This window comes from Cetorhinus maximus, chromosome 17, assembly GCF_964194155.1.
Source record: "Cetorhinus maximus chromosome 17, sCetMax3.hap1.1, whole genome shotgun sequence".
NCBI lineage: Eukaryota > Metazoa > Chordata > Chondrichthyes > Lamniformes > Cetorhinidae > Cetorhinus > Cetorhinus maximus.
Window position 1 is genome coordinate 67,779,968 of NC_135895.1, and position 12,904 is coordinate 67,792,871.

The 12,904-nt window shown below is 40.1% G+C and overlaps 1 protein-coding gene across 1 annotated transcript in view; it reads right to left on the reverse strand.

Annotated features, from left to right (window-relative positions):
• Nucleotides 1–3,162: 3,162 nt before the first annotated feature.
• The window catches only part of lamc1 (laminin, gamma 1), a 300,881-nt gene continuing 291,139 nt past the window's right edge, over nt 3,163–12,904 (reverse strand). Inside the window, exons 26-28 of the mRNA XM_078561385.1 lie at nt 11,072–11,230; nt 10,804–10,903; nt 3,163–5,906 (exon numbers count right to left, since the gene is read on the reverse strand). Coding sequence (XP_078417511.1) covers nt 5,650–5,906; nt 10,804–10,903; nt 11,072–11,230 — 516 coding nt within the window. The 3' untranslated portion in view covers nt 3,163–5,649. The remainder of the gene's footprint in view (nt 5,907–10,803; nt 10,904–11,071; nt 11,231–12,904) is intronic.

Below are 12,904 nucleotides of genomic sequence, written 5' to 3' on the forward strand. Positions count from 1 at the left end.
ACATTCTGGTATAGTCTGAGTGGGATGATATCTCCTGAAAATTTGAAGAAAAAAAACTGGGATACTAAAAGAATGAAACTCTGAAACTGAACAATGTCATGTTTGTGGCATATGAAAGAACTGAGATTCGACAGCTAAGAAAACCCAAATCAGTGCAATACACAAAGGAAAAGACATCAACGGCATGTTCCACAAATACATAATTGAACCAGCTGGACCTGCTATCCTAGTGTTCAGCAGTTGTGAAGAGCTGCAGCTGATCTCAGTACACTGAAATAAAAGAGAAGTTATTGAGGTAGTACACCCATTGAAAAGCACCCTCCAATCAGAAAAAAAGGTCTGTCCAAATGTATCTAGAGTGGTTTGTTGAGACGGTAGATACTTCGAAGGCTTTGAGTATCACATCACCATTGATTCAGAGATACATCCCCACATAAAGTACCAGCAGAACTAAAAGGAAAGCTTGACAGAAAGCTCCAAGAGATTGAAGCAAGTGATTGTCAGAGTCACGGAGCCTACATATTGGATAAATTCCTTTGTCGCGAGAGAGAAGCCAAATGGATGGCTGCAAATTTGCCTGTGTCCCAAACTTCTGGGAACCACAAGATATAACAGAAGCACATTGCTCAAATGTTTACACCAGCTCAGAGGGGCTGAATCATCCAGGCTTTGAAATGTTTTGTCAAGTGGGATCATTTTTGGATCCCAACCCCAATCATAGCAGCAGGGTAATTTTATGGGAGGTACCCAATTCAGTTTCAAAGCGCATTGGTGAAACCACATCTCGAATAGTATGTGCAGTTTTTGTCTCCTTATTTAAGGGTGTAAATGCATTGGAGGCGGTTCAGAGGCTGTTTACTAGATTGATACCTGGAACGAGCGGGTTGTCTTATGAGGAAAGGTTAAGCAGACTGGGCGTGTTTCCACTGGAATTTAGAAGAGTGAGGAGTGACTTGAGCGAAGTATATAAGATCCTGAACGGTATTGACAAAGTGGATGGGGAAAGGATGTTTTCTCTTGTGGGTGAGTCCAGAGCTAGGGCTCACAGTTTTAAAATTAGAAGTTGCCCTTTTAGGACAGAGATGAGGAGAAATTGTTTTCTCTCAGAGGGTTGAGACTTTGGAACTCTCTGCCTCAGAAGGCGGGGTCATTGAATACTTTTAAGGTGGAGGTAAGTTAGATTCTTGTTAGGCAAGGGAATCAACGGTTATCGGAGGTAGATGGGAATGTGGAATTCGAAACACAAACAGATAAGCCATGATCTTAATAAGTGATGGAGCAGACTCAAAGGGCCAAATGGCCTACTTCTGCTCCTATTTTGTATGTAAGGGGCTCCCTCAGAGGCTTGGTGATTTGCATCTTAAGGCAATAAGACTTATTTGTCCCAGTGCTATAACTTTCCGCTCTGCACACATCTCCTGTTACCTGATGAGTTGCAGACCGTCACTTCACTCTATTGCATTGCACACCACCCCCTTTCCAGATTCTAACTCTCCTCTGGCCTCTTACCACCTTTATTTCCGCCAATGAAACACCCAGCCTCTGGTGCAGCTCCATCTTTTCTCTTGCACCTAACCTGCTCCCCTCCACCTAGTGTTAACCCTAACCCTCTTTAGCTTGCTCCCTTAGTCTCAGTTCCTGACCCTTCTCTCCCCAGCCTCTAATTACATTCTATTTTTTCCTACCATGCACTGTCTCCTATTTGTAACTTCAATTTTTCCCACCCTGCTATAATTTTCCCTTCAAGCACTGTTGGTTTCTACTGTCACTCTCGTTTCTGATTTGTGTGTGATGCCACTGGAAATCAACTAGTGGAAAAAAATTTAAAACATCAAAATGGCTCAACAGATAATGGAACCTGCTGTGGTAATCAGTTGTATAGACCAGGAAAGTCCCGGATTAAATCTCCAGTCTGTGCCAATTTAACTGGAGTGGCAGTTTAGATACTATAGTTGACCCAAGTTTCCCTGGGAAAGGAGGGAAAAAATGGTCAGGGTTCTCACTCTTAATCATTGTCCAGCAATGTCCACTGGGGAAAAAGCACATCAGATGAGGACTGATTCATGGTGCCCCAACATTTGACTGTGTGAATTCATATAGAGAGATTCTGGAGAATGACTATGAAGCTCTACTACAGCATAAAACAGTGAATTCAGGAAAAAGATGGGAAAAGATTTGGAAGAGAGGACAGAAAGAAAAGTCTTTTTTTGCCTTTCACAACCACCGGACATGCCAAAGCACTTTACAGCCAATGAAGTGTATACATTACAAACAGCAAAATAATAATGACCAGAAAGATGTTACTTCTACATAGCATCTAATTAGATCCTCAAATGTCTCAAGTACAAGAATTGATCAATTTCTTTTGACCTGCAGTCACTTTTGTTGTGGAGGTAAATATGGCAGCCAGCCATGCAAAGCAAGGTTTTTGCTTTCATCAAATGGCAAGCACAGAAAATCTATTATAGATGATGACTTGGTTCTTCCCCCATTAATGTCCTACCTGAAAAGAATCCACACACATAGCTCCAAGTGTATTTTTGCACCATTTTGATTTAATGGCTTCAATAGTGTTGTCCATTCAAAAGATAAGTGACTATAAACTAGGTTACATGTTCAACACTGCTATTCATCCTGCTCTGCTTTTCAATCCACCAACATGGCAGGTAGTCAACAAGTTCCCCAGCCTGAGAGGAAAACATCAGTAGTAGAGATGGTGCAAGAGTCTCTCATTAAGTTATGATCTCCACCACTAGCCAACTGTGAAGAAAGCATTTAATCTTAATGATTAAGAATACAAAATTCTACCTAACTCACTGATATGAACAAGGTCACTACGCTGAATAGCTTCATCTTTTGCCATTTTCTATTTGATATTCTAGAAGCACAAAACTGCTCAGCTCAGAAATCTTTGGTTGATATCTGCTTTGATGACCTTTCAGAAAAATCTGGACAAGTTTCAAAGGATAAGTATTTATCAACATAGCAATCCCAAGATTACACTGGCCCTTACTGAAAAGAACAGGTCAGCTTCTGCAGGTAAGCTAAGATGAAAACCAAATAAAAACTAAAATTATTGATGAACCTTTTGCACAGCTACTCAATAGAATGCTAAAATGTAGGATAAAGAAGCATTTAAGGAAAAAACACAATCTGTCTAAATTCCTGTAATACCATATTTTTATTTATTTAAATGGTACAATTTGATTTACAGGCAAAATGATATTAAACAATAATTTGCTAGGCATTTTGGCCACTGTGTGGGGTCAAAATAGGTCTTAAGGAAAGAAGTGTTCTCAAGTCACACCATTATAAAAAGAATGTGCAACACACACAAGGAGACCTGGATAAAGATTACAAATATTGCGTCTTATAAATAAGAAATACTGTTTTATACATAAAATTGTATAAGTGTTGCACGTCTTTCCCAACAGTATGATGACATTTTAAGGCAAAAGGCTAAAAACAAAAGGCATAGGACAAGACAGTATGGACGTAGTTCTCACGGCAGACTATGTCCTAAGTTTGTTGCAGTTTTTACACACTAACGTCAATCATTCTGTGCATGTCTTTTCTACTGGTAAGACGTTAACCTCATACTTTTGATTAATTGACTTCCTTACATGATAAATACTAAGAATGCATTACTGTTGCAAAAAGAAAAAAAAACTGCTGTATTTGCTAAGTACAGTGTCAGGAGAGGCTGTTAGTAGTAAAACTTCAAAATAGAGATGTAGATCCTTGCTTCAGACATATTTGGGAAAGAGCGTGCAACCCTTTAGACCTGCCCAGTGCTTATTAGATAAAGCCTGCACTCCTCATAGTAAAATTAATTCAGTGATAGTTTCAAGCACTAAATGTGCAATTATAAATGATTAAGTAATTAGCAATAATAATGTTCAGCAGTGGTAGTAATTACACGCAATAAATTGGCTTAAAAGTATTACAAACAAAAATGAAACAGGCAAACACTGATTAAATTTTACATCAAGTCAGGTTTGCAGAGGCAAGTCAATCTGGCTGGTATTGCACTGTCAGGGTAAAAGGCAAAGGGCACACACAGCCTTTTCCCCCCCAAGGCATGTGTTGGATAAAATAACAGCTCTGACCGCCAAATCTTTGCTCTCTCCAGTTTGTATAACAGACTTAATTTATGAATTTTCACCTGGGCCAAATGTAGGGAATACCTTTGGTTTAAAATCAACAGCTTAAATCAGAATGTGTTTTAACATGCTTCGATTGGGAGATTGGAAAGGTCGGCGGGGGGGGGGGGGGGGTTTGGGGGTGCCAGGAAGGGGAGCGTTCAAAATAACCTTGTTTGAATGTTTTAAAGGACATTTAAGGATCAGTAATAATCTTCAGGTGATTGATCACCAACTGAATTTAAAGAGCAATATCCCTAAATAGAAAATAAAAACTAAGCTGTGTATACAAGCAAGCAAAATACCACAGAAATATGTAAGGCAATCAGAAGCAGGTCTAAAACATGGTTACTATTGATGACAGGATCTTGAGGGTGGGAAAGTAACTCACAGAGCCAATCCTGAAACATTTATGGAGTATATTTACACAAAAAGAGACTCAACATTTCCTCATACTATTCCATAATAAAAAACATTCACACAAAAATATAACATTTGAAATAATTAATAGCACCAGTGTATCAGGTAATTTTATTTTCTTTTGCTACGCAATGTACAAAGTTGCATAGAGTGTCGCTGTAAAAAATAAGTTCTGCTTTTGACTTTGACATAGATGAAGCAGCAGTCTTGGGAACGGAAATATAGTGTAGTCCATATAAAATGCACTGTGTATGACACTGCTATGGGCATTTCACTTCGTCACAAAGTAGCTGAAAGAAAGGGATGAAGGGAAAGAAGGAGCGGGAGAAATTAGTATTGCATAATTAATTCCATTTTCTAATGAGAAGACCAGCTTTCATGGTAACTTACATTAACCTGGTGAATACTGTATACATTGTTCACAAAGTGACTTATTGCTACCCTACAAGCAATGTGGTTTAATGTGGTTAGGAATTGATGTGGTAAAAAGTTAAATGTTAATATGTTATCGATTCATAATCCTTCACAGCTAGTCTGGTCATTTAAAAAGGGAAAAATAGTACAGTACCCTAGAATAGAAAGCCATGTTAATACTCATGATGTGAATGCAATAAAGAACCAATGTCTCCAGGCGGCAGGAGGAGAGACAAACCTACATTAATAGCCTTTTTTGTCTGTTTTAACCACCATTATACTGATCGAGGCAGACCCTCCGCTTTCCCATTGCAGGAGTCGTCTCTGCGCCTGCCCATTGTGGAGAAAGGTCTGATACCTCAGAAGTCTAATGGTGTGGAGTGACTTATAGCAGGTGCATGGAGTGTGGCTTTCTCAGATCATCCCTCCAACATAGACTTAGTTCATCCAGGATCCTAACAGCTTGCCATGTAGGTATGTCACTCGCACCCACCCCGATGTCCACAATCTTGTGCTTCATCCAAGCAGCTGCATTTGATGCCTGAGGAGTTTCATTTATGAGCCTTGGAATACTTAATGATGTGTGCCAGACATTGAAAAAATTTGGTAATAAGGCAATTTCTGTACAGTGTCACTTTAGATTTTGGGTAGGGCATGGTGACCAAGAAGGTGACTATGGTGTCTCCAGAGACTGGGTATTGTAACAGCCAGGAGGTAATGTTTGTTTGATGTCCTCTAGGTTTTTGATGTCCTTCAGGATATCTTCAATATCTTGTTCATAGGTAATTATCGCATTAGCCTGCTCCTTTTCAGCCTTTTCTAGATCTGCCAACTTCCGTTCTAAATCGCTATCCTTCATCTGATTCTTGGCATTGCTGAGAGTTTTCTCAATTTCTTTTAGCCGGTTAACATCTACATTATCGAGTTGACCTGTAAAAACAAGCCCAACCAAAGTAATCAATATTGCAGTGTGATAAGGAAATGCCCAATAAGTATACAAACTCAAATTCAAACAGTATAGTTCATGTAACAATGCAGAAGAAATGCTAATTCCAAATTTGGTTGAAGGCATGATTGGCTGGTAAATAAATAAGCACAATGCCATCTTATAATGCAAAGCAAAAGGACCCTTACAGCAAATATATAAATATGGAATCATACCTTGGACATTAGCCTGGATCAAGTACTTAAATAATTCTTCACATCTTATTCCCCACATCCCTTAATAAATTTTGTTAACAAAAAACTTCTCATTTTAAAAACAATTGATCTAGCATCAATTGTCATTTGCAGAAAAGGGTTCCAAATGTCTGTCATCCTTTGTGTGTTGAAGTGTTTCCTAAATCAATTCCTGAAAGATCTGGTTCTAATTTTTAAGACTATGCCCCTAGTACTAGACTCCCCAACCAGAGAAAATAGTTTCTCTCTATATACCCTCTGTCCCCCTTAATATCTTGAAAAATTTGATCAAATCACTCCTTAAGCTTCTAAGTTATGGGAAATATGTATTTTAATCATTGAAATCCAGGTATCATTATCAATCTACGCTGCACTCCCTCCAAGGACAATATATCATTCCTAAGATGTGGTGCCCAGACCTGCGCACAGTACTCCAGATTTAGTCTAACCAAGGCTATGTATAGTTGAAGCATGACATCACTCTGTTGTATTCTAGTCCTCTAGATATAAAAGGAGGTCTTGTGGTTCAATGGGTAATGTCCCTGCCTCTGAGCTAGAAACTCCGGGTTCAAGTCCCACCCCAGGACTTGATGGCCATGGAAGGTGCGTTCATAAAGCAGCCTAGGAGGTTCAGTATCAATCTGCAAATCCTTCCAATGCACATCAATGGCAGGTGGTAAGAGCAGGAGAGATTCTTGGCCAGCCATGTGATCAAAAGGGGCCTCAACCATCACTATTGAAAGTTCCAGACTACAACATAAAAGTGCATGTTGCCACAGCAATTCAGATTCCCTGGGTGAAGTGTAACACGCCACCACGAGATATAAAGGCCAGCATTCAATCAGCCTTTTTGATTATTTTTCTGTTCCTGTTCATGACAATTTGATGCTTTATGTGCCTGAATCCAAAGCCTCTTTGGACCGCCACTGTTGCTAGTTTTTCACCACTTGGAGATTATACTGTTCTATCTATTTTAGATCCAAGGTGGACGAAATATATAAATAATTGTGAATTAAATATCTATATCAAATTGCTATATTTTGGAATTGAGACTGTAAACGATATTTATTTTCCTTTTGAGGAGCAAAGTAGCATATTATATACTATAGACATTACTGTTATTTGTTAATTTGAGTATTTGTTATATAAATTCACTTAACAGTTAAAGTTTGGAACAAGATCAGATGCTATGATGATCTGCCTCTTTTCAGGAATCTCATTCTGTGGAGACAGCAAATAATTCCAGTCGCTATAATGATTAACAACAAAGTTCTTCCTGTTAGTTATTCGGCAAATTACTGAAAGATTACCAAGATATCAGGACAAGTGCAGATGTCTCATGAATTTATAGGGAGTTGGGGCTCACCTATGCAAATAATTTGAAATATGGAAGTGGAAAAATCTACAGCAAGGATAGGAAAGATTGCCTGTGGCCTCACAAAAACCCAATATAGAAATTGTGCTGAACCAGTTAACCTGCTTCCTTTGCGCCAAATTGACTGAGGCATTTACTGAAGTTTTTTGCTGATTTTCCTGTGCAGAAATCCCAAAACAAATTGCGTCTGAGGAAAATAGCAAGCTTATATAAATTACTGCCATTTACAAGGCGAAAATGGCAGTGTGCACAAATCCACATATTAGAATCCATGAATTATTCTTCATTGAAGAATGAGGTGTTAAAATTGAGTTGAATAAAAATAAATCTAATTTAAATAAATGGAAAAGAAGAATATTGCAGATGTTGGAAATCTGAACTAAAAACTGAAAGTGCTGGAAACACTCCTAGGTTAGGCAGAATCTGTCTAATCTGTTACAGATGCTGCCTGACCAGCAAAATATTTCCAGCATTTTCTGTTAAATAAATGGAACATCTCAAAAACGTTTGATTTGGGCAGAGCATTTTCCTCAGGCTGCCTTGAAGGAAGATAGGTTACACCTCCCATTCCAGAATGAAGCAAGTAGAAATCAGGGAAATAGGGGAAGTTTTAAGTTCAGATCAGGAAGGCCATGGGCAGGATTTTCCAGACCACCTGATGCCAGGATCATCCGGTCTTGCCAAAAGTCAATGGACTTTTGACTGGGCCTCAATCTCCCGTGGCAGGCCCTGCCATGATGGGGCTGGAAAATCCCAGCCCAAGATTTCTATTTCTCCACCTACTGTTCTCTTGAAAAGCCATTAAAAGTAATTGTGTCCATTGCAGAAAGGATTGAGGGGTGGATAGGAAATGCAACCTTTTGCCATCATATTTTTAAAATGATATCCCAATGTTAAACTGCTGACTTGTTTGACTTAAAGAGGAGCATTTCAGGCTTTTCAAAAAACTAAGGCCGGAATTTTACAGTTCAAATGGCGTCAGGTATCATGGTGGGCAGGGAGGCAACAATATAGTGAGAAGGCCAAAAATCGGTTTCACGCATTGCAAAACCAGTCTGCGATCATCTGCTCCACCCATCAATGGCTGACTGTGTTTCCCACCGTCGAATGTCAGGAACTTCATTGTAATACATCTGCATATCATTAAAAGCTCAGCCTGCCGAAATCATCCTCCCACGCTGGATCACCCAAGCATGTCGGCGTGCAAGTGACGTGCACCTGACGAGCTGCATTTCACTCAAGACTTTGAGGTTTGTTTGCCTACCTTGCTTCGGACACGAGTCATCAGCGCCAGGTTTCGCAGGCAGCACTACATCACTTTTAGGGGGACTCACAGGCAGGTCTCCACCTACCAGACTAGCCTAAGGTGGGGTGGCTTTTCAACAGCTGCAGGGCTGAGGCTTGCGTGAGGAAAGGGAAGAAGTGGCCTCAGTCAGGAGAAAAGGCTGCAGGGTGAGGGCAGTACTGGGAAACGGGGGTATCCCAGGATGTGTGTGGGGCACATGTTGATCTGTGCAAGTGGCCTCAAGATGGTGAGGGCTGAGGAGGCACTCTCCAGGGGAGATAAGGCCAAATGGTGATGCGAGGGTGAGTGAGAGTGAGGGGTGACGTTCCTTGAGCTGGCAGAGAGTGAGATGCCAGTGAATGTGCGATGGCCTTGTGAGTGTGTGAGTTTAGAGTGATAAGATGGTTGCCTTACCCTGGTGGCACAGATGAGATCATTCATCTGTTTTCTGCACTGGATGGCCAACATCTTCTGTGCAGCATTGGCATGGACTACCTCTGCCACTGCCTCCCAAGCCAGAGTGGTGAGACTGATGGGCCTCCTGGAGCCAGAGCGGGGGTAGAGGACATTGCGACAGGCCTCCAGTGTCCAGAAGGCATCCCAGGGATGCGTCACTGAAATGGGGGGCTGCACTCTTCTTGGCTTTTGGGGCCATGTCTTCACCGGTGCCCTCCTGGGCTGCAAGCATTGAGAACTGTGTGCGCAGCTGCAGTTTAAATATGGGGCCCTGCATGAGGAAGCTGTGAGGTAATGGCGTGGCGGGCAAATTGGAGACTGCCTGCCAGCGAGATGGTATTTCCTGTGGTTGGAATGGGGCGATATGGTGTGAAAACCCACCATTGCAGACAGCAGGTAAAATGATTTTTTTCCCACCCACTACCGCACTGTGCACAAATCTGGGACAGTTCCACCCTAAGTTTCTTGCTGAAGATATTTCTTGTTAGCTGTTGGGTAAGTTTGTGATAAAGCAGGTACTATACCTGCTGCAGCACAAGTTTTTACAATGTAGTGATCATACAATTTTCAACACCAGATCCAATCTCTGCACATACTTTCTTTACAAACCAATGTTTCAGAAAGTACCTGCTATCTGTTAACATTCATCATGAGGTCCAAAGCCTTAACCGAGATAAAAACGCATGCACATCAATATCCTGTAGTATCAGGAGGCTAGTTTGAAAGCATGCAGGAAGTTTCACATCAAGCACTGTAAGATTATTTTAAAGGGGGACTGACCTAATTTTTAACTAAAAATTGGATTTTCAAGTATGTTGGCAAACCATCCTAAGAGTTTTATGAAAATCATATTGTTGTAATAGGCTATCAGAGGCTGCCATCTGGAAAAACATAACTTGTCATACTGCCATCATTGGAACAAAAGGATATAAACCTCTAATGCTGCTTTTACTACTATCTGAAAAATTTCTCCAGTGTCTTTCCCCCATAGAAGCCACTCTGCTCACATTGCCTGGTGCCTACAGCAACCAGATAAACTTGCAATCAATTACACACGTTCAGTTGTTTTAAAGTCACAATCAACCTTTTCTTGTTCAATGCTGCAACCTTCACATGGGCTGGGGAGGCACATGCAAGTCAGTGATGGTGAAATTGCTTTGCTGGCCTGTGTGACAGTTGGCAGCAAGTCATTCACTAATGATGGCATGGATTTCTGGAAATCTCTGCCAGTATGCTGTTTGCTGTTAATGTTGCTGGAGACAGCGCTGTCCAAAACCAGCTATTTTACTTTTGTGTTGTGCCTGTGGCCACTTCGTCTACACTTGCTACCAACTATAGGGGACCACTGGAGAAAAATCACAAATATATGTGAGCTATAGCTTGGGACATTTTCCCATAAAACAAAATGAGTGAAGTAATCTGGAAATCATCCAAAGGGAAGGCCAAGGCCACCCTTTAACAGAAACTCAAATTAGTCCATGTAATGCAAGTTTATTGCTTCATTTGATCAATTTAAGTCCAGTAATACCTACCCAGTTCTCCCAACAGCTTATTGATGGTATTCAGCACACCCTGCACAGCCTTTTTGGCCTTTCTTGCCTGCTCATCAGCCTCTTTCGCAGCTTGTGAAGCCTGAAGGAACATTGTAACAACATGCTTAGAGTTTTAAAAATGCACCTCTGTATTTCTGATCAGATGCAATAGAACAAGAAGTCAAAAATAATATCGACAGCTCTTTGTGATGTAGGTTATGTACCACTAAATTTTAACAGTTAATTCAGAAAACCTGAAGACCCTCACCATATCTGTCATCATCATGTCTTGGTCTGCTTCATCCTTCTTCCCTGCAAGTTCATCCTCTGCTTCCTTCAGTCGTTTCATCATGTCATTTACTTCGTCCTCCAATTTCGTGGCATCATTAAATGTGTCATCAGCATCCTGTTTTATCTTAGCAGCATTCTACAAAGAAAAATATTGGCCAAGGATTTAACCAACACTTCGAAGTTTTGCTTAATTAAAGGACCATGGCACTTAAGTGAAATGGCCTAATCATTTGAAAATAAATATTGAAATAAGCCTTAACTTGCTGTAACAGGTAACTCTGAATTGGAATATTCACAGAGTTTGTTCCAGGAAACACATTTGTCCAGAAACCCTTAATTCAGCCTAAAACTTGACAAACAACAGCGTGCATTGAATTAATTCAGTTTAACCAGCCTTTTCTTTTAATTTCTTGAATTCTAATTTTGATACCACTTAAAACATAATAGATCTGAATCATTAGATATTTCATTTTACAAAGATTAACAGTACACACTGTCTGTCAGAGATATCTACTCCATCTTAATATGGATAAGAGCAAACATCTAATTGCTTTACAATTATCAGACAGCACAGATATATATGTCCAGCCATCATTTTCAATGGAAATAAGGTTGGTGCAATGAGTGAAACTGCCCAGTATATTAAGCTATTGCCATTTTTAAGTTAACTTAAACATGCAGTTTCATTAAGATCCCCATAAGACGTTGAGTTACTAGAAATATGTACATAAAATTGTACAGAACTGAGTTCTTTTTCTAAATTTAAGTACCTTAAGGGCTAGGCCAGTCAAACTATTTGCAGACACACATCATACAAACATATGAATTAGGAGCAGGAGTAGGCCACTTGGCCCCCCGAACCTGCTCCACCATTCGATAAGATCATGGCTGATCTGAATGTAACCTTAACCCCACATTCCTGCCTACCCCCAATAACGTTTCACCTCCTTGCTTATCAAGAATCTATCTACTTCTGCCTCAAGAATATTCAAAGATTCTGCCTCCACAACCTTTTGAGGAAGAGAGAGACTCTCGACACTCAGAGAAAAAAAATCTTCTCATCACTGTCTTAAATGGGTGATCCCTTATTTTTAAACAGTGAACCCCAGTTCAGGATTCTCCCATTAGAGGAAACTTTCTTTCACATCTACCCTGTCAAAATCCCTCAGGATCTTATGTGTTTCAATCCAGTCACCTCTTACTCTTCTAAACTCTAGCACAAGCTAAATACAAGCCTATCCTGTAAAGCCCTTTCTCTTAAGACAACCAACCATTCCTGGTGTTAGTTTAGTAAACTTTCTCTGAACTGATTCCAATGCATTACATCTTTCCTGAAATAAGGAGACCAAAACTGTACAGAGTACTCCAGGTGTGGTCTCACCAATGCCTTCCCTACTTTTATATTCAATTGCCCTCTCAATAAACAACGACATTCTATTAGCTTTCCTAATTACTTGCCGTACCTGCATACAAACCTTGTGATTCATACACTCGACACGATCCTTCTGCATCTCCGAGCTCTGCAATCTCTCACCATTTAGATATGTTTTTTAAAAATTCTTCCTGCCAAAATGGACAATTTCACATTTTCCCATATTATACTCTACTTGCCAGATCTTTGCCCACTCACCTAACCTATATCAGTTTGTAGTCTCATGTCCTCTTTACAACTTACTTCCCTATCTATCTTTGTGTCACCAGAAAATTTAGCAACCATAGCTTCAGTCCCTTCAACCAAATCATTTATATTGTAAGGAACATTTCTTTTTATTTGTGTTAGGCTGTTGCAAAGAACATATCTTTTTATTTT